The 26,265-nt window shown below is 45.6% G+C and overlaps 1 protein-coding gene and 1 pseudogene across 2 annotated transcripts in view; one reads left to right on the top strand and one right to left on the bottom strand.

Moving 5' to 3' along the window:
* Positions 1-388: 388 nt before the first annotated feature.
* Positions 389-1,393, bottom strand: LOC307200454 (galactoside alpha-(1,2)-fucosyltransferase 2 pseudogene; annotated as a pseudogene). The gene has a single exon. The product of its transcript is annotated as a galactoside alpha-(1,2)-fucosyltransferase 2 pseudogene (transcript).
* A 5,512-nt stretch (positions 1,394-6,905) lies between these two features.
* Positions 6,906-26,265, top strand: part of LOC307200453 (scavenger receptor cysteine-rich domain-containing protein DMBT1-like) — a gene marked incomplete at both ends in the record, with an annotated part of 45,513 nt that continues 26,153 nt past the window's right edge. The window contains 8 exons of the mRNA XM_079948995.1: positions 6,906-7,020; positions 10,530-10,877; positions 12,160-12,507; positions 13,755-14,096; positions 16,732-17,079; positions 20,220-20,525; positions 21,727-22,059; positions 25,478-25,783. Coding sequence (XP_079805121.1) covers positions 6,906-7,020; positions 10,530-10,877; positions 12,160-12,507; positions 13,755-14,096; positions 16,732-17,079; positions 20,220-20,525; positions 21,727-22,059; positions 25,478-25,783 — 2,446 coding nt within the window. The remainder of the gene's footprint in view (positions 7,021-10,529; positions 10,878-12,159; positions 12,508-13,754; positions 14,097-16,731; positions 17,080-20,219; positions 20,526-21,726; positions 22,060-25,477; positions 25,784-26,265) is intronic.

The following is a 26,265-nucleotide window of genomic DNA, read 5'->3' as shown; positions in this document are numbered from 1 at the left end:
AATGGGGCCCTTTATATGTCCAGCTGTCCTTTGTCAACAACAAATTGCCGCTGTTTTTTTGTGTTGAATATATGCTATATGGTAATTTATGGACCTAATAGGTATCTAAAGCTATTTGCATATAACAAATAGGAGCCTACACAACACAAAACACTGTTGCTGTATGTAGGTTTTATTTTATTTGTTTTTTATCTTATATTTTGAAAATGTACATCCAGTTTTTTTTCCCATTTAATTTTTTGGGGCCCCCCAAGAGAGTGTAGCACTAAGCTATAGCTTGTTTAGTTTATACGTAAATCCGGCACTGCACTTCAGTATTCGCCTAGAGTATTTAGCCAAATGCCTGAACACAGTGTATCTAATTAGACATGAATCGGCAGCTATCTGCTCAAACTTCTGGCTTCTGGACTTGAGAAGATTTCTTGGACAGCAGAGGGGAGAGGTCTGCTGGAATCCCAATCCATTCAGGTAAAAAAATTGCTGAGGGCTTGAAGCGCTTGCGGACAGGTGAGTCTGGGAGGGTGTAGTTGGCCAAGTAGACGGTCTCCCCACCAGCCAGGTAGCTGGCCCAGAGGCCAAAAGAGCCAATTGTCATTACTGTGTGGTTGCAATGAACAAGGAGAGCAAAATCCCTCCCTGGAGAGGACTCGCGCCCATCCCCAGAAAAATAAACATCCCCCCTGGAGGCATTGATGTTTTCCTTGCACCACTCCATCCCATTGCTGGTCACCACAAAGATGGGATTGGGGTACTTCTCTCTGAAATAGTTCATGGCTTTCTCCAAATAGCCTTTGTCAGCCACCACACCTTTCCAGCTGGGCATCACATGGACATAATCCCCTCTGCGGACATGCACTCCAACATATGTCACCTCCTGGCGCTGCCCCCGTAGCTCCTGAAGATATTGATTGGCTTCTTCCTTGATGTGGTCATGGAAGGAGAACTGCTGAAGTATCTCTTGGCGGATATGCTGAAAAAAGGTGTAAGACCATGGGAAGCCCGTCAGCCGGACGTACTTGCCTTTGATGTGTTTATAATCCTCTGACATCCAATTATGCAGATGGAAGTTCTTCCAGCGGATCTTTTTAGCCACTTCAGCATGAAGCACTGGTAAAGTGATTTGGAACATTGGTGAGAGGTACTGGTGCATGGCGGGATAGATGTAGGCTTGATGTCTATTCATCTTGGCTAAGGCATAGAGGGTGGCATATTCCCCCATCTGGTTCCCAAAACGGCCAGCAGAGTTCACTGTCCATATGCCACTATCTATGATCTTAGGGGATGACCTAGAAGAATTACTGGTTGTCTTGGTGTTAATGAGGGAAGCTGGATGTCCCCTCCCTGGGAAATTAGATGAATTCTTGACGCTGATCCTCCACCGCTGATATGGCATCTTGTCATACAGATGTAATAATGTAGAGAGGGACAGGAGGCCAAAGAAGGAGAGAATGAATAAGAGGGCACGTTGGCTGAAGGAACATCTTTGTGGGAGATCCATAGCTGCACAATAGGAACACCTAAAGGAAGAGCAAAGTAGAGTGAAAAGACAGGTAGGATCTACACACAGATCACAACCACCAATATGTCATCTTTATTGTAGCTATCCTTCCCCATAGCAAAAAATTTAGCCTACTCCAAATTTCCAGGTCTTTTTTTATTTCTATGCATATTTGGGTATAGTTATCATTAGATAAATTTATGTTTTTTACCGTAATCCAGATTACTAAATATTTAACTTGGTTTGTAATCGTTAGCCATATCTTATTTACTAGCTCTGTTCTTTCTTGTTCATTCATATTTTTCACTAATAATTTTGTTTTATTTTTATTCAATTTAAAGCCCGAAACCTGTCCAAATTTATTCATTTTTGCCATTGCTTCTGTTATACTTTCTGTTGGGTTTTCTGCCGTAATGATGAGGTCATCGGCAAATGCTTTTCATTTGTAAGATCTATATCCCAATTTCATTCCTTTTATTCTTTTTCCTTCTCTAATTTCCTTTAATAATATTTCCAATATTGTTTTAAATAAAAGTGGTGATAGTGGGCAGCCTTGCCTGGTGCCTTTAGAAATATTAGTTTGGCTTTTTGATTTTTACATATCATTTTTATGCTGCATCCTATTTTCTCTCTTACTCCATGTTAGAAATGACTGGCAGAATCCAAGACCTGGGAGAAGAGCTGGTAGAAGAAGATGGGAAGAAATTTAAAGACTATTTACAGAAATATTGTAAAATTAAGGAATGTTAGAAGGATACTGGAATGAAGTTATGTGGCTTTAGCAGTAATGTTATAAAGGAGTATTTAAAGATGGATTGTTAACAGGTGAGAATGTAAAGTTATAATATATTAAGATAAACTATTAGGATAAAAGCAAAAATGGAAAGGATTTGCTGAAATAATTAATTGAACTAGAATACAAAAAAGGGAGGTGCGAGGAGGTCAGGGAAACAAGTAAATGAAAGTTAAGATATGGAAAGGTTGATTTGTTTTTAATTGTTTTTTATCTTTTTGTGTTTTGTATTTTTCTCTTCTTTTTCTTTAACTTTTTTCTGTAACTTTTTTGAAATCTTAATAAATATTTTTTTAAAAAAATATATTCTAATATGTTAATCACCATTCTTGTGTTGTTATACATTTGCCTCCCTGGAAGGAAGCCTGCTTGATCACCAATGACAATTCTCCTCAAAATCTTTTTAAATCTATTAGCCAATATCCCTGCAAATAATTTATAATCTGAATTTAGTAAAGAAATTGGTCTTACAGAACAATTTTAATACATATATAGTTAATATGTAGCCCCCTAGAAGGATACGTATTTAGAATTCCGGCCTTAGAGGCTAGACGGAACAACTGCAGTGCTTGGACTTTGGGGGTGCAATTTATTGGATGGAAATGTGATGTCTCTGTCTCTCAGCTTCACCTGCCAAACTGCACTCCATTTTCTTCATTGTTCAACTTCTCTCGCACCTAGACTTTCCTTCCTTTTGGTCCTCTTTCTCTTTTTCTCTCTCTCACACACAGACAGACTGACACAGACACACACGCATACAGCAAAGAGATCAGCCAGCACTATCCCTCAGCTGCTGATAACTGAAGGATTAAATTGGAGAACTAACCTGCAGTGACTCTCCAAAGGTGTTCTATCAGGTCAGAATTCAGGAAAAGTCAAGCTTTGTTTTCTCTGCCTGTATGGGGGACTGGGAGTTGTGCTCCCTGGATACTGCAATAGTATAAGGAAGTGCTGTGGGTTTGACTTCTGTACCGACTCTTCATGAAACCCATTATAATGTGACATAAAAGGATTGGACTTCAGACCTCCTCATGACTCCCTGATTGGGTGTTTTCTGTATGCACTTTAAGCAAAAAGGAAGGAAGGAAGGAAGGAAGGAAGGAAGGAAGGAAGGAAGGAAGAAAGAAAGAAGTCCATATATTCACTCATCTATTTATATACACACACAAACACAGTTTAAAGCATAGAACATAATTAACCATATATGTCAACATATAATAGTCATTCAATTCAAAAAATTAAGAGAGTTATATAAATACAATTTATAATAAATGCATAGTGATACATAATAGTACATAATTCATATCAAACAGCAATGTTGAATTATATACTTTGTCATCCCAGCAACTAATTCTTTAACTCATGCAAATATGAATTATTATTGATTAAATGTATTGATCAGTTTTCTTCCCAGAACAGCTCAAAGTGCTTACAAAGAAAACAAAAACCCAACACAGCTCAGGTGCAATTATAAAACATAAAACATACTTAATAACAGGCTCCAGAAAAATTAACGGGAGGAAAACCTGCAGCAGCATATCTAAAGTGCAGAAACAATGTACAAGTCTCTTTGTCCAAAGCTAGCTGTGCTTTTTCTGAAGATTTTATTGCAGCTTTTTCATAATACAATAGGATAAAAGAAATTAATCTAGATAAAAACAAAAACATGGAAAATAAAAGAAAATGCAGAGTCCTCTCTCAAAGGTAGTTTTTAACCCTTGTCACACACAGAAAGTGGTGGGCTCTCCTATCTCTCCCCTGGGAGTTTTTCCTTCTTCTCCCAGTCTCTCACCCTGGGAGATTTCCCTTCCCTGCCTCTCACTCAAGGTCCTTCCACCAACCATGTGTGTCTAATCCTTGGACCCCAATAATGACCCAGAGCAGAGGACACCAAAGGGGGAAAAGAAAAAAACAAAGAGAAGAAAGGAAGAAAGCCAAAAGAAGGAGAATAAAAGGGAATTTCTGATTTTCCATCTGTTAGTTACATAAAAGAAATTATTCAAAACATTCCTGCTAGGGTGATATCCAACTGTTCTGCTTTCTGTTAAGTGATGTTTTCCCAATCTTCAGACACAAATGTCTCAAATTCATTCCTTTTCCTTTCCTTTTCTTTTTTTTATAAATATTTATTAAATTTTCAAAGTTAATACGTAGTAACAGAAAAAGAAAAAAAAACAGAAATACAGAAATATAAAAATACAAAAAGGTAAAAACAATTTAAAAACAAGAAAGAAAAAAAAGAACATGTATAAATTCCATTTACATATTTTCTTTTACCTTACTTTCTAGACCTCCTCATACCACCCTTTCTTATATTCCAGTTTACAATTATTTGTTCAGCAAGTCCTCACCATTAGATCTTTTACTTAATTCAAATCCTTAATTTCTATTTCTTATGCATTACAGCTGAAAACCACTTAGCTGCCATCCAACATCCCGCTAACATTCCTTAATTTTGCAATGTTTCTGTAAATAGTCTTTGAACTTCTTCCAGTCTTCTTCCACTGACTCTTTTCCCTGGTCTCCGATTCGGCCAGTCATTTCTGCCAGTCCCATGTAGTCGATCATCTTCATCTGCCATTCTTCCCGAGTGGGTAGTTGTTGTGTCTTCCAATATTTTGCAATAAGTATTCTTGCTGCTGTTGTCGCATACAAAAAGAAAGTTCTATCCTTCTTTGGCACCAATTGGCCGACCATGCCCAGGAGAAAGGCCTCTGGTTTCTTCAAGAAGGTATACTTAAATACCTTTTTCATTTCATTATAAATCATTTCCCAAAAAGCCTTAATCCTTGGGCACGTCCACCAAAGGTGAAAGAATGTACCTTCAGTCTCCTTACATTTCCAACATTTGTTATCGGGCAAATGATAATTTTTTGCAAGCTTGACTGGGGTCATGTACCACCTGTAAATCATTTTCATAATATTCTCTCTTAAGGCATTACATGCCGTAAATTTCAAACCGGTGGTCCATAACTGTTCCCAGTCAGCAAACATAATGTTATGTCCAACATCCTGTGCCCATTTAATCATAACAGACTTCACTGTTTCATCCTGACATTCCTTTTCCTTTTCACACAAACAGTCCAAAAGGGGTTCTCTACTTAGAATAATTCATAATAAATGTCAGCCACGAAGTAATGCCTCTTGTGTATGTTTCAGAAGATTATCTTGTTTTCTGATCTCCACGACACAGCTGAAGATTTGAGGGATATAGTTATCACATTGTAATTTTTGTTTGTTTCAGCAAGTCTACGCAGAAATGATTTAGTGAATCGGTTAAAAGTAGAAGAGGAAGTTGAAGGGTGAAGCTGCTGTTCTTGCTCCTGTATCTCCCAAATCTGTTGCCATTGCTTAGCAGCCTTATCAGGGCACTCACTTCTCATGTTCATATGGCTCTGTGGTCTAAACCAGTGTTTCCCAACCTTGTGCCTCCAGCTGTTTTTGGACTACAATTCCCATCATCCCTTGCCACTGGTCTTGCTAGTCAGGGATGATGGGAGTTGTAGTTCAAAAACAGCTGGAGGCACAAGGTTGGGAAACACTGGTCTAAACCACTGAGCCTCTTGGGCTTGATGATCAGAAGGTCAGCGGTTCGAATCTGCACGATGGTGTCAGCTCCCGTTGCTCTGTCCCAGCTCCTGCCAACCTAGCAGTTCGAAAGCACACCAGTGCAAGTAGATAAATGGGTACTGCTGTGGCAGGTAGGTAAATGGTGTTTCTGTGCACTCTGGTTTCCGTCACTGTGTCCCGTTGCACCAAAAGTGGTTTAATCATTCTGGCCACATGACCCGGAAAGCTCTCTTTGACTGGACTTCATCGTCCAGGGTTCCTTTACCTTTACCGGCTAAGTCAAGTTTGGGCTTGGCATGTTCTTTGAACCAGGCTATTGGAAGGCTGATATCTTCTTCAAAGTCCCAGGAGCTCACAAACTCATCAGCTGCTTTGTTCTGTAACTGGATACACTAAGATTCAGGTAGGTAGCACTGTTGGGCTGATGCAGTCGAAATACATATATATAAATAAATAAATTGTCCAGTAGCACCTTAGAGACCAACTAAATTTGTTCTTGGTATAAGCTTCTGTGTGCATGCACACTTCTTCAAATGTGTGCCTGCACATGAAAGCTTATACCAAGAACAAACTTAGTTGGTCTCTAAGGTGCTACTGGACAATTTTTTTATTTTTTATATATATTTGGATACACTAAGTCGCTTAAGTAACTTGGTCTGGTAACTAGGTGATTCCGCACATCCTGGAAAAGTATACCTTGGAGGTTTAACATGAGACAGAATCCATTCCTCCCCCACCCCACCCCAGCTTCAAAATATTAAAGTGAGATTCAATCTCATTCACCACAGCAGTGCTCCTAAGGATCCAATAATCTGCTTGAGGAGGCATCAGAAAACACATGTTCACATAGTCCAGGCTAAACACAACATGAAAAATATGTCCATTTGTGGGCTCCTACTTCTTGCATGCAGTGACTGCACACTGATAAGAGAAGTTTTTTGTCATGTGGTGCTGGTTGGTTAAAAAGGCAACCCATCCCCTCAGATCAAAGGAAACGATATATGATAGGAAACAGCTACGCTGCAGGCGAGTGTGATAGTTCAAATGCTGCAGCCTCCAGAGGAGATCTTCCTTCATGGGACATTGGAAAAGGACACCCCTGGCTACTGGGCTGAATGGTCTTTCAGCATGAAGTTCTCTTTCAGCATTTTCTTCCTGGGTTAGTATCACTGATGATCAGTGCAGTGGCTGGGTGGGAGGACCAGAGACCCAGCTTTGGTTCCTGCTGTTCAGATAAGGTAAAGGTAAAGGTACCCCTGCCCGTACGGGCCAGTCTTGACAGACTCTGGGGTTGTGCGCCCATCTCACTTAAGAGGCCAGGGGCCAGCGCTGTCCGGAGACACTTCCGGGTCACGTGGCCAGCGTGACATCGCTGCTCTGGCGAGCCAGAGCCGCACACGGAAACGCCGTTTACCTTCCCGCTGGTAAGCGGTCCCTATTTATCTAATTGCACCCGGAGGTGCTTTCGAACTGCTAGGTTGGCAGGCGCTGGGACCGAGCAGCGGGAGCGCACCCCGCCGCAGGGATTCGAACCGCCGACCTTTCGATCGGCAAGCCCTAGGCGCTGAGGCTTTAACCCACAGCGCCACCTGCGTCCCGCCGCTGTTCAGATACCTTTTTATTAATAGAATCCTCTCCTTTCCAGAATGGTGGCTGTCTGGTCAGAGGCGAGTACTTGGAGTTGAGTATCAGCAGACAAGAGAATATTAATTTGGGAGGGTAGTGGGATGGGACAAAACAGGAGCTCAGTGCCATAGCCTCCCTTTCTCCCAAGGCTGTTTTTCTGACATCTTAATGGCCAGCTGTACTTGCCAACCCTGACCTCACTGGTTCTGCAGCTCCACCCAGCTTTCCCTCTGGTTGACCTTTATAGGTTTGGCATCTCCGTCGGTTCCTGCCAGAGCAGATGCTTGCTTCCAAACACATTTCTGAGTGCTTTTGTTGTTGTTGTTTAGTTGTTTAGTCGTGTCCGACTCATCATGACCCCATGGACCAGAGCACGCCAGGCACTCCTGTCTTCCACTGCCTCCCGCAGTTTGGTCAAACTCATGCTGGTAGCTTTGAGAACACTATCCGACCATCTTGTCTTCTGTCGTCCCCTTCTCCTTGTGCCCTCCATCTTTCCCAACACCAGGGTCTTTTCCAGGGAGTCTTCTCTTCTCATGAGGTGACCAAAGTATTGGAGCCTCAGCTTCACTATCTGTCTTTCCAGTGAGCACTCAGGGCTGATTTCCTTCAGAATGGAGAGGTTTGATCTTCTTGCAGTCCATGGGACTCTCAAGAGTCTCCTCCAATACCATAATTCAAAAGCATCAATTCTTCAGCGATCAGCCTTCTTTATGGTGATTGTGTGATTGTGATGTTGGAAGTGAGTGGCGATTGGATAGGAGTTTTGAAAGAGAGTTGAATACTGGGGGGGGGGGTATTATTTTTGTCTGTTATTATGGTATGTATTTTTTGCTTTGGGACACAGGTGGCGCTGTGGGTTAAACCACAGAGCCTAGGACTTGCCAATCAGAAGGTTGGCAGTTTGAATCCCCGCGACGGGTGAGCTCCTGTTGCTTGGTCCCTGCTCCTGCCAACTTAGCAGTTCGAAAGCACGTCAAAGTGCAAGTAGATAAATAGGTACCGCTCTGTCGGGAAGGTAAATGGCGTTTCCGTGTGCTTCTCTGGTTTGCCAGAAGTGGCTTAGTCTTGCTGGCCATATGACCTGGAAGCTGTACGTTGGCTCCCTCAGCTGCAACCCCAGAGTCGGCCACAACTGGACCTAATTCTTTGCTAATTCCCTTATTCTTTGCTTTTATATTGTAGACCACCCTGTGATCTTCAGATGAAGGGTGGTATAGAATTTTAATTAATAATCATTAAAATAGTAATAATAATTGACCAGCCATGCTAGAGGTAGTCATCATTCAGGAGCTTTGTATATGCAGTGGCAGTGGAAATATAGATATAAAGCACCTAGCAGTAAGGGTACGCAGTACTGGCACCTTTATTATTGTTGTTGTTAAAAAGTGTGGCACTTAGTATAACAACTTCATGGTGAGTACAAGCATGGGGGGGGGGAGAGAAAGAAAAGTTCAATCTAGTGAAGATAACCATTTTGGTTAGAGCTAGTCTATCCATTAGAGTGAAATCTTCCAGTTTCCATCTCATAATATCCTTGCTGGTTGTCTCCCACAGTTTTTAAAAATTGCACTTAAGGAATCTAATTAAGTCTCACTGGAATATGTTTGATACCCAGGTTGAGTGTATGCAACCAGTGGAGGGGAAAAGTCTGGATTATCATTGCAAAGAGCCACATGCAGGACCAGAAGGATTTTTTTTTCTTGTTGTTTCTTCTTTTTCTTTTGTTTGTTTGTTTTGCCAATTTCCCCCAAAACAAACAAACAAACAAACAAACAAACAAACAAACAAACAAACAGATATTTTCCGGCCAGCAAGACAGCTGTCACTGTTGAATGGTTTCTTTAAATTTGAAGGTTTGTTATTGTTCCACAAGATGTGTATGTCTTTAAGGGCCAGAGCAAATAACGTGACCTAGTTTTACAGCTGTGAAGCAATATAGCAGGTGCTGTTAAAGGTATAGGTAAAGGAACCCTGACCATTAGGTCCAGTCGTGACCAACTCTGGGGTTGCAGTGCTCATCTCACTTTATTGGCAGAGGGAGCTGGCATACAGCTTCTGGGTCATGTGGCCAGCATGACTAAGCCGCTTCTGGCGAACCAGAGCAGTGCACGGAAACACTGTTTACCTTCCCACTGGAGTGGTACCTATTTATCTGCTTGCACTTTGACGTGCTTTTGAACTGCTAGGTGGGCAGGAGCAGGGACCAAGCAATGGGAGCTCACCCCGTCACAGGGATTCGAACCGCCGACCTTCTGATTGGCAAGTCCTAGGCTCTGTGGTTTAACCCACAGTGCCACCCACATCCAGCAGGTGCTTTTAAGTTGTGTTAATTAAGCTGTGTCAGCAATTGGGTATAGTATATAAAGAGCAGCACCTAGCTCTCTCAGTACCCTGGTGATTGGGTCATGCTTATTGATATATTATAATGTAGAAGGCATTTTTGTTTTTGTTATTAAAAGGTAAAGGTAAAGGTACCCCTGCCCGTACGGGCCAGTCTTGACAGACTCTGGGGTTGTGCGCCCATCTCACTTAAGAGGCCAGGGGCCAGCGCTGTCCGGAGACACTTCCGGGTCACGTGGCCAGCGTGACATCGCTGCTCTGGCGAGCCAGAGCCGCACACGGAAACGCCGTTTACCTTCCCGCCGGTAAGCGGTCCCTATTTATCTACTTGCACCCGGAGGTGCTTTCGAACTGCTAGGTTGGCAGGCGCTGGGACCGAGCAGCGGGAGCGCACCCCGCCGCAGGGATTCGAACCGCCAACCTTTCGATCGGCAAGCCCTAGGCGCTGAGGCTTTAACCCACAGCGCCACCTGCGTCCCCGTTTTTGTTATTAAAACCTAGCAAAAGTTATTTTGAGTTCCTTGTAATGTGTGGTCTCCCCAGGAAGCTCTCCGCAGTGCAACTAATCTGCAAATAGCCAAAAGTCACAGCCTTTTATCCTCCACTTTTTCTTTCCTGATGCTATTTTAAAAATTGTTATAGGTGGGGAGAAATCTCATCTGACTTGCTAACTGGTTCTCTGAACTTGGGTTTGCCCAGGTGTGGTGCTGGACTCATCTATTGCAGAAGCGGGACAGCTGGAGATTAGGCTGGTGAATGGTACAAGTCATTGCAATGGAATGGTTGAATTTCTCCATAATGGCCAATGGGGCACCATTTGTGATGACGATTGGGGCATCGAGGAAGCCACAGTTGTGTGCCAACAGCTACGTTGTGGACCTGCAATATCAGCCACACTTGAAGCACAATTTTGGGGGGGAACTGGACCCATCTGGCTGGATGAGGTCCGATGCTCAGGGGCAGAATCAGAACTCAGTCAGTGTCCTGCAAGTAACTGGGGAGAGCATGACTGCACACATGCGGAAGATGCTGGTGTTGTCTGCTCAGGTAAGTTGTTCACTTATGTCAATCCCTGTTTTGTTTGCTTTTTACATTATCACGTACATTAGAGTTGACCAGAAAATGTATCCTGAATGAATCCTGTGCCTTTTAGGCCAGCCTGATATGCAAGATCTTGCAAGTGAAGCTTTTCATTGGCTGGAAAGAAGCATAATTACCTCACAAAGCCTACATGACCAATTGCTTTTAAAACCCCAGATCAGAGACCAGTAATAAAATTGTCAATCCCAGATGTGACCGAGTCTTCTCAAGATTAATTTACTAGCTACTTTCTAGATGGTGATTTTTTCTTTTCTTTTGAAAGCATTGTTGACAGGTAAAAGGAGAATGAGGGGACAGCTGGCTCTCTGAAGTGGTAAATAAATACAAGCACTGTGCAAGCCCTGCCCACTGATGCAGGTAGAGTCTAGGCTTGGCAATCCAAATTCAGATTCTGAACTCCGAATCTTCAGAACTGCCATTCACTCCCATTCACTCTTTTGGTCATAACTTTTGTTTTTACACTTCTGAGCATTAAATTTGGTGAAACTGTAGTTCTTCAGTATGGAATTAACCCCAAGAACAATCAAACATAGCCCCAGGGTTGATGTTTTCTTTTTTTTTAATTAGTTTACATTAAAGATTTTCTTGTGTTACAAAACAAACAAAAAACAAGGGAAAGTACATATTGCATCTCTATTTTGATTCGTATTTTTTTAACTCAAAAAATTACTGCTTTTCCCCTAGCCCAGGGGTCTGCAACCTTTAAGACAAAAAGAGCCACTTGGACCCATTTCCGAAGAAAAAATAACTGGGAGCTGCAAAACCATTGCGACATTAAAAACAAATATATCTCTGGAGCCGCGATCTGACAGCGGGCGGGAAGGTGACGTCAGGATGGTGCGTGACTAACGCACGCACCGTCCCCATGCGACGTCACAGCCAGTACAGCGCCCGCCACAGTGGGGAGTGTCGGGGCGCACAATGTGCGTCCTCCCCTCACTAGTATCCGCCCCGGAGCCGCGGCAAAGGTGTAAAAGAGCCACATGTGGTTCCGGAGCCGCGGGTTGCTGACCCCTGCCCTAGCCTCTCTTCCACTTTTCCAAGTCTCCCCTTCAATCTGCCTGAATTCTCAAAGCAAAAAGCCTGCCTCACAGGAAGCAGGACTATTTTTAGCCTTATGGCTTGTCCCTTTATCTTATCCACTGTCCTGCTTTCGAAATGATCATGCAGAAGAGAACTACATCTTGTCTCATGTGCTACCTCACTCTCTGGAATTTCCTTTCCTCAGGCATGACGTTAGATTCAGATGCTGAAGACTCAAGTCGAGTGGAAATCAGGCTGGTGAATGGTTCAAATCACTGCAGGGGAAGAGTTGAATTGCTGCATAATGGCCAGTGGGGCACAGTATGCGGTCACTACTGGGGCCTTGAGGATGCCAGAGTTGTATGCCGGCAGCTGGGCTGCGGAGATGCAAGATCAGCCCTACAGAATGCAGAATTTGGAAGAGGCACTGGCCCCATCTGGCTGGATGATGTCAGATGCACAGGGACAGAATCAAATCTCTATCAATGCCCCAAAATGCCATGGGGAGAACATGACTGCAGACATGAGCAGGATGCAGGTGTTGTGTGCTCAGGTGAGTTCATAAACTATGAATTGATCCTACATGTTTGTTGGTTTTCAAAATATCAGGGTTTATTTCAAATATTTACAGCCTGCTCTTCATGGCTAAGAAGGCATCTCAAAGCAGATTACAATTCTGAAAAACGAAAGGAAAAACCCAACATTAGTAATAATAAAGCATAATAATAGGGAAAGTGAGACCCTAGAATACTTTAAAAGATAAAAAACCCATAACAAGTCAAAACAGAATAAAAATTCCATGTGTATGTGTACATATGTCAGGAAATCATCCAATCGTCTTGAAACAAGGTAACAGATGCTTATTTTATTATTTCTTTAAAATATATTTTCACACATACTGATTCCAAAATGGTGCTTATTCCAAAATAAACATGCTTATTGGCAGAAAAAGCAAACTTTGGCCTCCGCCAGACAGTCCCTGGGTTTTTCGGGTTGGATTCAACCACATACTGGCAAATTCAGGCTGTGAAATTAAATCTGAGTGGGAGAGGTTGTGCCACAACCCCCCCCCCCCCGCCACCAAAGGATCAAATGTTTTGTCATAAGGAGAATAATGGAAGAATGCACTGGGTAGTTTGAGATGTCATCCAGCTTTCCCTCAAACCAATCAGCATCACTGCTCAATAAACAAGTCATCTGGAAGCACCGTCAACCCAATCAGGGTTGGAAAACTGCCATTTGTTTGTTTTGTTCTTCTCGCATATCAGGAATGTAGAAGCAGGTGTAGAGCATGGAATAGCAGGGGCAGGGTGGGTCAGTGGAGAGAAACACTGTGTGATTCACAACTGATTGCAGAAGGGTGGGCAGATGTATGTCCATGGTCCAAAATTACCAAGCTTCACCAGTGATAAATATGGTTCTTTGGCACATGAAAGACCTTCAAACAGCTTGACTTCTTTTTCTCCCACTCAGTCCTGCAGGTACATTAGCATGGAGGAATGGCTTCACCAACAGACTTCAGCCAGGATAGCTCATTGGAACCTCCACAGTCAGAGGCAGGATACTGGGCATTTAAGACAAAGAATATAGGATGGTCACCACTGCTATGTGGGGCTTGTGAGCAGCTAATGGCATCTAGAGGCTGTGGGTGGTCTTATCTGGCTGATCTTACCCAGCAAGCTAGTAGTTATGCCCTTTTAAGCTATCCACTTTTTCTATCCTGATGCTACTTTCAACATAATTGCACAAAGGACAACTTACCACTCCTCTTACCCACTATCCTGAATTTGCTTCACCCAGGTCTGAAGCGTTCAACAGATATTGCAGGTTTAGGTCCTGTGGAAATCAGGCTGGTGGAAGGTCAAAGTCGCTGCAGTGGAAAGGTTGAAATTTTCCTTAATGGTCAATGGAACATTGTTTGTGACTATGGCATGAATATTGAGAAAGCCAGTGCTATATGCCAACAGCTAGACTGTGGAGATGTAATCCTCGCTACAAAGGAAGAACGATGGAGAAAAGGAACTGACTTTATCACACTAAGAGACAGCATTTGCGCAGGAACAGAATCAGCCATCCATCAGTGCCAAGGAAGGCTTTCAAAAATCTTAAGCCCGTGTCAATATGCTGTTCTTGTGTGTTCAGGTAAGTTCATAAATTAAGGCTTGATCTGCACTTCCCCAGTCCCTGAAGGCAGCCCGTGCCAGTGCTTTGGCAGACCTGTTCCTATTCTCACAATACAGACCATAATTGTTGCGTGGCGAGTTCCCACCTCCCACCAGAAAAAATAAAGACACAAGATACCATAGGTTAAGGTAAGGGGCAAAAATTGGCCACAACTTTATTGATTGCAGGAAATGAGCGATATTGGCCTAGGCATTGGTCCTATCAACTATCCGGCTTCAGGCTGTATGCCTGAGAGGCCGGGAAGGGTTAACACCAGCAGGGGGGAGCCCTGCTGATGGACATCAACTAGGCACTCCCCTGGGGTCACCGCTCAGGGGCGTGCCTTGGGCCCTGGCCTGCCTAGGCTTCGGACGGGGCCATGCCCCCAGAGTCCTTTACCGGACTACCCTTCACAACCGGGGGCATGAGGGCGTTCCTCCCCCCCATCCATCTACATAACAATACCCTGACCAATGCCTCACCGCCACTCGAGCAAAAGCTCGCAGCCAATACCCTCAAACCTGCAACCAATCCCTAATCCCCACAGAAATGTCAGCCAGCCAAACATCGTCCCCTTCATTGGAAAGATGTACGCCATCCCCATGGTAGAGGGTGTCCTTGCTGAATCGAATGTTGGGGTGGTCAATGACCCGCCCCCCAGCGACACCACTCTACGAGCCACCAAGCGTTCCAGTATTTTCCTGGACTTGTTAATAGCAATAGGACATTTGCAATCTCTCCATTTGCGCCTTTCTAACAGGGAAGACCAAATTATGACTAACTTTGAGTAAGTATTTTTCAATTCGTCAAAATCATTGTAAATATTCCACATTATGTCCATGCCCTTCCTGTAAGCCACACCCCCTGAGCCAGCCGATAGGCTGGCCAGGGCATGATGCGGCAGAGGATTCCCCTCCCTCCATGACTTGGAGACATATAGAGGGGGAAGAGACTGAGGGCACAGAATTGTCCTTTATGGCAGGGTCGCCATCTTGCCCTCAGGATCATGGGGTGCCCACCGCCGCAACATGCGTGCATGTTGTGTGTGTACTGTCACATGCAAGACTCGCAATGTTTCATCGCGTTTTTGGAGAGCTGCTCCTCCAAAAAAGTGATGCAAGGTTGTGCATCATGTGTGTGATGACACACACCTGTCTTCTGGCGAATCCTCTTCCTCCTCTTTGCCACCAGCAAGGTACCCTTTTTCGTGGGGAGGGGCTCAGATGCCTCCGCGTCTGAGGCCACCCCCCCCCCTCCTGGAAAAGGGTGACTCGCTGACTGGCTGCAGAGGGCAGAGCTGAAAGACTTGTCTCGGAGGTGTCGCTGCAGAGGCTGGATGGCTGCCCCTTTCCAGCTTTGTCCATTGACTTTGTGGGTGCCCAGCCTCCCACCCCCACCCCCACCCCTGGAGTTGGCGCCTATATGGTGTTTTAGGGGAAACAGGGAGCCAGCAAGACTGCAGGCTAAACTCCCAAAGGGGAAAGTTCTCATGGAATATGGTCGAAGAAGAGAGATCTGACAAATAATGAAGCTAGAGATCTAAGAGGGAAGAACCACCGTGAATTGCCATTCTGGAATGAAGCACTTGCAGAAGAAAACATTTCTTGGGTTTCTGTAACCTGCTGGGGCAAGACTACAGCTATCCAACCTGTAACTAAACACACTATGATTACTTATATACTAAGTGATGTAGTGATGAAAGGTGTGGGTTTTTTGTTTGTTTTGTTCTTAACTATTGGTCTGCTGTGCATAGTGTATATAGCAAAAGGCTATATTTTTGAGTTTGCTATGGATATACCATATTTTTCACTCTATAGGATGCACCAGATGATAAGATGCACCTAGTTTGGGGGGGGGGGAGGAAAACAAGAAAAAAAATATTTTGAATCCCAGAAGCCAGAACAGTAAGAGGGATCTGGCTTCTGGGATACCGTGTGGCTGTTCTGGCTTCTGGGATAACTGTGCCAAACCTCTTCAGGGCAGCGGGATGAAGGCTCCCCCTGCCCGAAGAGGCTGCGCACGGCTAAGGCAGAAGCCAGGGCAGGCACGTCGCTGAAGAGGCGCTGCACAGTTCTTCCTCTCTGCGCAGCACCTCTCCTTCACAGAGAGGGAGAACTGCGCAGCGCCCCTTCAAGCGAAGCTGGAGGAGGAACAGAAGGAGACCCTTCTGTTCCTCCTCCGGCTTCCAGGCAGGCACATGGCTGAAGGGGCAGTGCACAGTTCTCCCTCTCTGCGCAGTGACTTTCCTGCGAAGCACTCACATTTCCCCTTACTTTATCGGAGGAAAAAAGTGTGTCCTATGGAGCAAAAAATACGGTATTTCTATGTCATTTTTTTCTGCCTAAAAGCCTTCTAAACAGCTCACAAAACAATATTTTTTTTAAAATCCACTAAAGAGGATGGCATGGGCTCCCAGTTTCATGCACTGACTGATTGGATGCTGCTGGAAATTTATAAAGAGCATGGATGTTGGTCTGATCCAGCAACATGGTGGTCACTCCCCTTTTTCTCACCCACTTTTGATATCCTATTGCTACTTTCAGAATGGTTATACATAGGATGAATTTCTATAATCCCATTTCCTCACCCACTCTCTGGCATTTGCTTGACCCAGGAGTAGCTTCAGACTCAGATGTTGCAAACTCATCCCAAGTGGAAATCAGGCTGGTGGGAGGCTCAGGTCGCTGCAGTGGAAGGGTTGAAGTGCTCCTTCATGGCCAGTGGGGCACTGTATGTGGTCACGGCTGGGACATGGAGGATGCCAGAGTTGTATGTCGGCAGTTGGGTTGCGGAGATGCAAGATCAGCTCTACAGAATGCAGAATTTGGAAGAGGCACTGGCCCCATCTGGCTGAATGATGTCCGATGCACAGGGACAGAATCAACTCTCGGTCAATGCCCAGCAAGGTCTTGGGGGGCACTGAACTGCGGTGATCGAAATGCTGCTGCGGTTGTATGCTCAAGTAAGTTCATTATCTGCATTACTCTCGAATAAGAAGCCTTGGGAAGAAGTACCGTATTTTTTGCTCTATAAGACGCACTTTTCCCCTCCTAAAAAGTAAGGGGAAATGTGTGTGCGTCTTATGGAGTGAATGCAGGCGGGAGGCTCTGCTCAGCACTCCCTTTAAAGAGCTGCGTGGAGCGTGCGTGCGGCTCTTGGGGGCTTTTCCCTGAGGAGTGAGGGCGGCTCCCCTTCTCCCTCCTCGGTAAAAAGCCCCCAAGAGCTGCACACACGCTCCACATGCTCTTTAAAGGGAGAGCGGCTCTTGGGGGAGCCTTCATCCCACTGCCTGGGAGAAGCTGTGCGCGGCTATCCCATAAACCAGGACAGCAAGAGGGATCGCTGCGCAGCTATCCCTCTTGCTGTCCTGGCTCCTGGCTTGGCTGCACAAAGCCTCTTGAGGGCAGGGGGCACCTTCATCCTGCTGTCCTGAAGAGGCTTCGCGTGGCTATCCCAGAAGCCAGAACAGCAAGAGGCTATCCCAGAAGCCAGATCCCTCTTGCTGTTGTGGCTTCTGGGATTCAGAATTTTTTTTTTTCTTGTTTTCCTCCTCCAAAAATTAGGTGCGGCTTATGGTCTGGAGTGTCTTATAGAGTGAAAAATATGGTAATTCCTATCATGGAAAAGGTGCAGGTTCTTGCAGCACTGTTGTCATGGACTGACTCATACCCACCAACTGCCATGAGCGTAACTGGTGTGGTGGCACTGGGCACAGAGCTTCTGGGGCTGTGCAGCAGGTGCCAATAGAAGGCGAGAAGTTGGGGAGGCCTCACAGGGTGCCACTGAAATTTGAGGCTCCAGGGTATGCAGCTGAGCGGGGAAAAGGAGTGGGACTGGCAAGGCAGGGAGTCAGGCTTGTGGCTGGCTGAAGTGAGCCTTGGTGCAAGGAGCAGGACAACTGCTGCAGGTCTCTCACTTCATATGAGCCCTGGCTCCTCTTGTTGCACTAATTCTCTCTTGGCTGCAATGCACTCCCTAGGAATAAATACCTTTGAACTCAGTGCAACTTTCTGCTGAGTAAACATGTTACACATTACAGTGTGATGGTCTTCCCTGGCACCAATCTCGGCAAGTTTCCCAACAAGCTCTGTAAACAAACTTTTAAAAGGGTTGTTGGGTGGCAAGAGAGCTGGAATTGGGCAAAAACCTCTGACATCATTTCTTGCAGACTTGTAGGTGTCCCTCAGCTTGGTTTATGGCTCAGCCACACAGCTGCAAATAAAACGTTTTGAATGTGTTGTAAAGTGCAATATACAATTGTGACACTAGATGAGCTATAGCAAATTCAATGCATTTTTCAAAACGATTGAAATGGGAGTCTTAATGTAGTTAGTGGGAGGTAGGGAGGGGGGGGGAACCCTGGATTATATTCCCACATGCTAAGAGTGGAGAATGCTATCCGCAGTGGGGAAGAAATAAGGTAACGATAACTTCCAGATTATTCTAGCCTTTAGTCACGACCTGTTAAATTTTGCCATGTTCCACCCAATCACCCACTTGTTGATCCACACCTGACCCTAAAGAGTCTGCCCTGTTCCCACCTGTCCCCAGGGTCCACCTAGGGGAAGTTGGAACTCTTTATTTTAATTTACAGTTTCATAAAATATTCCACAACAAAAAGTTACTGAAGCAGTGTCTAATAAAATAAGATAAAACAAAACAAAACAAAACATTAAAGGTTACAAACCCAGTAAATGGAGACAGTGTGTGGTATTCTACTGCATTTTACTCAGAGTAGATCCACTAACATTAAGGTGACTGAGTTAGGCCCATTAATTTCAATGGGTCAACTCTGAGTAAAACTTTATTTATACCACCCTATGAAACCCAGGTAAGATCCTCCCTCTATTGTGTGGGCAGGTAATCCCTCCCCTACCTGGCCTGGTCTCCTTGGCAACACCTCCCCCAGGTGGGATTGGACAATTGACTGAGGTAGGCGGAGACCTCCAGGTATCCCACCTGAGGGAGGCAAAGCCAAGCCTATGCTGTTGGAGCTGCTTCAGATCTAGGGGCTGCGCGTGTCCACACAAAGGGCGCCCCCCGTTTTAAGCGGGGAGCGGTCATTCTCTAAAATGACTGGGTCACGTGCATTGTGGAAAGCCATTTAAGTAAAATTTTTGAAAAGGTGCCAAATATCAAATTGTTAGGTGCTTTTCTGATTTCAGCTGACCCCTTATTCTAGAGGGCTGGAGCTGCAGTACGAAAAGCACAGCCTCACTGCATTCTAAGCCCACATTTGGAGTATGCTGTGCTCCCCATCTGAGGAGTGCAGTTGCCAGGCAGGGAGATAAGTGTACTCATAGGTAAACTGGTCCCCAGCTGCTACTGGCTTTATATGCTGATGCCCCTTTTTTCATCTGAGAAATGTTGGTGGGTAAGCTGGCTGGGTGCAGCTCCTGACAAGTGTTCCCCTTCCCCTGCAGTTTGTCTTCTGACAAGTCATTTTTCTCACTGTGGACTGTGGTAAAATTATGCAATTACATAAGTTATGCTGCCACTATATTTTCCCACCTCATTCATTTTAGTGCAAAGGAAATATAATGGAATTGGGGAGCAAATGCCACCAATTGCATCTTTTGGGGCTTGAAAGCAACAACAGAGAATATTGATTGTATTTTCTGGATTTATCTCCATTCTTGACATGGGATGAATCAACAAATATCTGCAATTGCTGCTTTGGTTTCTATTTGAGAGCCAGTGTGGTGTAGTGGTTAAGAGCAGTAGTCTCGTAATCTGGGGAACCGGGTTCGCGTCTCCGCTCCTCCACATGCAGCTGCTGGGTGACCTTGGGCCAGTCACACTTCTTTGAAGTCTCTCAGCCTCACTCACCTCACAGAGTGTTTGTTGTGGGGGAGGAAGGGAAAGGAGAATGTTAGCTGCTTTGAGACTCCTTCGGGTAGTGATAAAGTGGGATATCAAATCCAAACTCTTCTTCTTCTGTTTCTATTTTTATTACAACTGACTAAAATCCCTAAATGATCTTCCCCTCCACCTGCATGAATCTTAATATGATAATTTACCTCTACTAGCAGCAAGACATGCAAGCATTTCTGTAGGTTCCTTCCCTGGATATGTTACTATAAGTCTTTTTTGTTCCATCAGAGCTCCGTTTCATAAATGGCTCGAGTAACTGCTCTGGACGGATTGAGGTGTTTCACAACCAGCTGTGGGGGTCCGTTTGTGGCGCTGGCTGGGATTTACAGGATGCCAACGTTGTTTGTGGAGAAATGGGCTGTGGAAATGCCTTAAGAGTGCGAAGTGAAGCTTGGTTTGGCCAGGCATCTGGTCCCATTTGGCTGGAGAAAGTTAATTGTACAGGAGAAGAAACATCCTTCTATGATTGCCCCAGAGGTCCCTGGGGAGAGCACAACTGCAGCCACAGCCAGGATGCAAGTGTGGAGTGCTCAGGTAAGGTTCTCTCTTAGGAGTCAGTGAATCCTCTGTAGAGGGAAGTTTGGAAAATCCCAACTATCAAGTTCAAATTATTATTGCAGTATATCCAGTTTTGGGACACAGGTGGCGCTGTGGGTTAAACCACAGAGCCTAGAGCTTGCTGAGCAGAAGGTCGGTGGTTCGAATCCCCGTGACGGGGTGAGCTCCCATTGCTCCGCCCCTGCTCCTGCCAACCTAGCAGTTTGAAAGCACGTCAAAGTGCAAGTAGATAAATAGGTACCGCTCCGGCGGGAAGGTAAACGGCGTTTCTGTGCACTGCTCTGGTTCACCAGAAGCTGTATACCGGCTCCCTTGGCCAATAAAGCAAGATGAGTGCCGCAACCCCAGAGTCGGCCACGACTGGACCTAATGGTCAGGGGTCCCTTTGCCTTTACCTTTATATCCAGTTCTGCCAAGGAATTGGTGCAAGATACAAGATTTAAATATATGGATATTTAGAAGATGAATACATGCACACTCTTTCACACAGTCGTACTTGTATAGAGAGTTTGTGCACAAGTGTTAAAGGTAATCTGTGAAGAACCCCATACCCTTGGGCATGTCCTGGGTCTTTAATTTATGTGATGCCTTTTTGTTCATGGGACCTTCCTTCACGAGGTTGCTTCACACTTTATTGAAATCCCCTGGACAACATGGAGGCTTCATGAAAGTGAATCACCCTTAGACATGTTAGATATCTTCCTTTGCCTCCTTTCTTTTGCCTTGTGTCCCACCTGAAGGAAACATCTTCTGTCACTGAACCATATTACAGATGTTCACATGTTGCATTAAATGAGTGTACACAATGCACAATAGTAGAGCTGTAAAAACCAGCAAGTGTGCACTCTTTCACACAATCACTCACAAATGTGTAGAGACAGTTTTACCTGTGATTCCCTCCTGGGGTTGGGTGAGCTTGCTGTTTTGACTTCGGGGGTGAAGGGATCCCCCAGGGCTGCAGGGAAGGGTGCCTGGGAAAGAGAGAAAGGGCAGGAGAGAAGCCCAGACAATAAAATGGCTGGTGGGCTGAGAGCAGCAATGGCACCTTCTGGAGGCAAAATTCCTGGCTAAGCACCCTGACTTTATGAATCCTTTCGTGCATTTAGATTTAAGCCTGTCGGTTATATGAGGCTGATTATCGCACAGAAACAACAGATGTGCCTTTCCAAAATTCTAGAACCACCAGAAACCAGATTGGTGAATGGCTCAAGCTTTTGTTCTGGAAGGGTTGAGGTGCTCCACAACCAGCAGTGGAAGACAGTGCGTTCTGTTTTCTGGAATCTGCATGATGCCCAAGTAGTGTGCAGGGAAGTTGGCTGTGGACCTGCTTTGTCAACCGAGAAAGGACCTCACTTTGGAAGAGGACATGGCCCCTTCTTGTGGAAAGATGAAGCCTGTTATGGGAAAGAAGCTGCTCTCAGATACTGTCAAAAAAATGATATGTTGCATAAAGTAATTTTTGAAGACTATTTTGAAGACTATTGGGAAGATGTTGGTGTTGTGTGCTCAGGTAATGGGTGTGAATGCATTAAAGGGTGCCATACTGTGGACATAGAAATTGGGTATAAGTTAAATCAGTCTGTCACTTTTGTTGGCAGCATATTGGTATTAGTAGTCATGAGAAGGGAGAAGAGATACAGTCCACAATGCATCTTTCCTTTTTCCCACATCCCTCTCTCCTTTCGTGCTTATGTCTGACGCAAAATCTAATCTTGTAGCTCTTATACTTTCAAAGGGTGGATCTTTGAAATTTAAAGGGGTTTTTTTTAATGCAGTGGTGGGGAACAACTGACACACAGGCCATATGCCCTGCAAAGCAGAGTTTCCTTATACAGGCCACATCATACAGGTTTTTGCTTGGAGGGAAACCTGCTAATGGAATCAATAGTTTTTCCTCAAGACTAAATGCTGTGTTTGAAAGATTAGGGAACAAGGAGAAGGGGACGACAGAGGATGAGATGGTTGGACAGTGTTCTCAAAGCTACCAACATGAGTTTGACCAAACTGCGGGAGGCAGAGGAAGACAGGAGTGCCTGGCATGCTCTGGTCCATGAGGTCACAAAGAGTCGGACATGACTAAACGACTAAAAAACAACTGCACTGTGATTCCTGTGTTGAAAATGGCTCCCACCGACTACAATAGGCCTTGAATAAAAGCCTCTCATTTGGTGTAATAGCAGTCCCCCCCCCCGCCGCCCCCACCAAGGCTAAATGTGCCACAAAGGGCAATTTTTGGGTTGGGCTGCAGCTGAGGAGTGGAGTCATCCTCCTGTCCCCAGGAACTACAGCTTGGAGCTTGAGTGACTACAGAAAAACTTCAGCAGAGAAGGTTAAACCAAATGGTTTGTGTGTAACTGAATTGACATATAAGAAGAACAGGAGGCACTGCTTCTGGAGTTCCTGCTTGTTGGGTTTTATATTCCAGGCCAAATATTTCAGGTTTGAGGTCAGGGACCAGGTCTTGTTGCAAAGACTAGTCTTTGATTAGCTGTGCGGCCTCACTTTTGTGTTTGAGCGTGAACAGCCAGCTGTTGTGTGAGTGGTCATCAATCAGAACCAGCGCATATTTGGCTCCGCCCATACTGGTCACGGACATCGGCCCACACAAATCTGCATGTACTAACTAAAAAGCATTAGTGGTCACCCTCTCAGACCTTAGGTATGTGCACGTTTTCACCTTTGCGTGTTTGCACGCCCGACAATCAAGAAACTTAGCACATGATTTCATTTTGCACCCCTCAGTGCACTCTGGGATCTTCTTCACGGAACCCCATGATACGTGAGCCAGACATCGGTGCCAGAGGTGGGCACACGTATCATGGACTGGAACGTTGGCACACTGTGCTTGAGCCACCTCCGTGTCATCTGGACCTGCAAAAGAAGCTTCTAGCACAAACAGCTTGTCTTTACGTTCAACACTGACTAGTTGCTGTCCATTCTTAGAAATATAACACATATTATCCTCAAAACACACTCTGTAGCTATCAGCAAGAAGAGCACTGACAGATAGCAACGCGCAGGACAGTCCTGGAACAACAAACACCTGTATCGAATCCTGTAAGAAAGAACAAAACAGTGAGCCAGACTGCATGAGAGCATGTTTAGTCCCATCTGCTAAACAAACAGTTTCCCCAGAAGATACAGAGGTGCAGTTCTCCAGGAATCCACCAGAGGGCACGAGATGATGAGAAGCACCTGAGTCAACCACAAAGGTCAGCACAGCGTCCTGTTGACAACTCTTGACCGATGCCATAGAGGCTGCTAAATGTTTATGTTCAGAGCCCTCTCTGCCAGCTGCCTTTGGCTTTCCTTTCCCACGTTTCGAAGAGCCCTTTATCTGGTTGCTACGGGAGACGGCCTTCGGCTGTTCCTGTGTCTCCACTGGACATTCTCTCACAAGATGGGAGGGGGCGCCACAGCGATAACAGCAATGTGTAGCAACAGCTCTCACAGCTTCCTCTTCAGCCATTCCTTTGTTCCCTGCACCCCCGCCTTTGGGTGCACAGCCTGGGCCTGCACGCTCCCCAGCACTCTGGTTGTGGGCCTCTGCATCATGCGGCATCTCGGAGACAAAGCAGCTACTCCCAGCTGTAACTTCAGGAACATGGCCAGCAGCCCCCACTGGGCTCTCGGCTTCCTCCCTGCTCTTGGCTCCTGCTGAGCTTTCACACAGACTCCTCAGCACCTGCCAGGTGGCCTAAGCCGACTCAACGCCCTCCAGGTGGGGCAACAGCAAAGCGTCCACACTTGCTTTCAACATGCAGAGCACTCTCTGCTCTCTCTCACTCAGCAGAGCCTCCAGGTCTGCTGCACCATCTCCAGCAGCAGCTTGCATGGGTGGGGTCGGCTCCTTCTGGACTGGACTCCAGAGCCCTGTGGCCAAAAACCACCCCCTTGCTCTTCTGGCCCAGATTTCCCAGGTCTGGTGGCCTGTGAGCTTTTCAAACGGGACATCATAATAGCCCTGGAGATCAGCCATCTCCTTCCCCGGTGCTCCCTTGGGGCTTTGAAGTACTCATACATACTGGCCGGCTCCGAGGAGAGGCCTCCAGCGACTCTTTGCAGCACACAGCTTGCAGCCAGTGAGACTCCCTGCTTTCCTTACAGGCAGAGCCTTAAAGCTGGTCTTCCTCCTCCGGCAGCCTAAAACAGCAGCTTTTCGGCTTTTCAGCTTTCTCAGCACACAGCACATCAAAGCAGGCTTTCTCTAATTGCGTATCACTGCCGTCCATAACCTGAGATGATTTATTGCTCAGATAAGCCTGGCGTCCAGTCCGCTCTCGCTGCGCAACCTCTGCCAGGCCTCGGCATTCCAAAGTCCACATTCCAATGCTCTGAGCAAAAGCAGAGTCCAGCAGCGGTCAGAGAAAGCTGCTGCCTTCTGTGCTTCTTCAGTGTGCTTAAACAGTCTCACACAGAGCTTACTAGTAACTAAAAGCAGCTTTATTACAGCAGAAAACTATCCATTGTCTATCACAGCAAGCAGCATCATGAAAACATGTCCGCTCCTCTCAAAAGCGAAAGTAGAGAGAAGACAAAGAGCTGAGACTCTCAGAAGTGATGCAGAGTCTCTCCCCACCCCACAGTAGGCAGGACGTACACTCTGAGCTGTTTAACCCTGTAAGCTCAGGTTCTCCTCACAGCTTTGCCAGAAGTATGTGAGGGGAAAACAACTTGACTCAATCTTATATTTCCTTGACATCTGATGGGAGGGTGTTCTGCATTTTAAACCCAAGGTACGATTGTATTAAATAATTCATGGAAAGGGTGATGGTGTTTATTTAGGAGGATAATGTGGGGGGCAGGGTAGGTGGCTTAATTCTCAACCCCTCTATTTCATTCATTAGATCCCAAATTATAAACAAGGTTATATGACAGCTGTGCCTTTCAAAAAACAAGAAACAAACAACCCTCTTTTTCCCCATCAGAGCTCCGCCTAGTGAATGGCTCAAGTCGCTGCTCTGGGCGGATTGAAGTGTTTCACAACCAGCAATGGGGGACTGTGTGTGATGCTGGCTGGGATTTACAGGACGCCCATGTTGTGTGCAGAGAACTGAGCTGTGGAAATGCCTCCAAAGCATTTGGTGGAGCCTTGTTTGGCCAAGGATCGGGTCCCATCTGGCTGGAGGGAGTCAACTGTACGGGAGAAGAAGCGTCCCTGTCCATATGCCCAAGAAAGTCATTGGCAGAGCACAGATGTGATCACAGCCAGGATGCAAGTGTGGGGTGTTCAGGTAATGTTGTAGGAGAGATTTTGTTTAGTGTATCCTGTGTAGAGCCAAAGACCCAAAGTATTTCTAGATGAAAGCTGGATAGATTCACTCATCTGGTGGCAGAAAATTGTTGAGAGAGAGAATGGCAGGAATGTTTGGCAGGTACTCAGGTAGAAAATGCTAGCTCTAAAACTGGCATTAAAAGTAAAGGTAAAGGTACCCCTGCCCGTACGGGCCAGCCTTGACAGACTCTAGGGTTGTGCGATCATCTCACTCTAGAGGCCGGGAGCCGGCGCCGCCTGCAGACACTTCCAGGTCACGTGGCCAGTGTGACATCGCTGCTCTGGCGAGCCTGCACCAGCGCAGCACACGGAACGCCTTTTACCTTCCCGCTATAAAGCGGTACCTATTTATCTACTTGCACTTTAAGGGTGCTTTCAAACTGCTAGGTGGGCAGGAGCTGGGACTGAAAGACGGGAGCTCACCCCGCCACGGGGATTTGA

The sequence above is a fragment of the Podarcis cretensis genome (assembly GCF_951804945.1).
Source record: "Podarcis cretensis genome assembly, chromosome: 13".
In the NCBI taxonomy this organism is placed as follows: Eukaryota; Metazoa; Chordata; class Lepidosauria; order Squamata; family Lacertidae; genus Podarcis; species Podarcis cretensis.
This window is presented reverse-complemented; position numbering and strand designations above follow the sequence as displayed.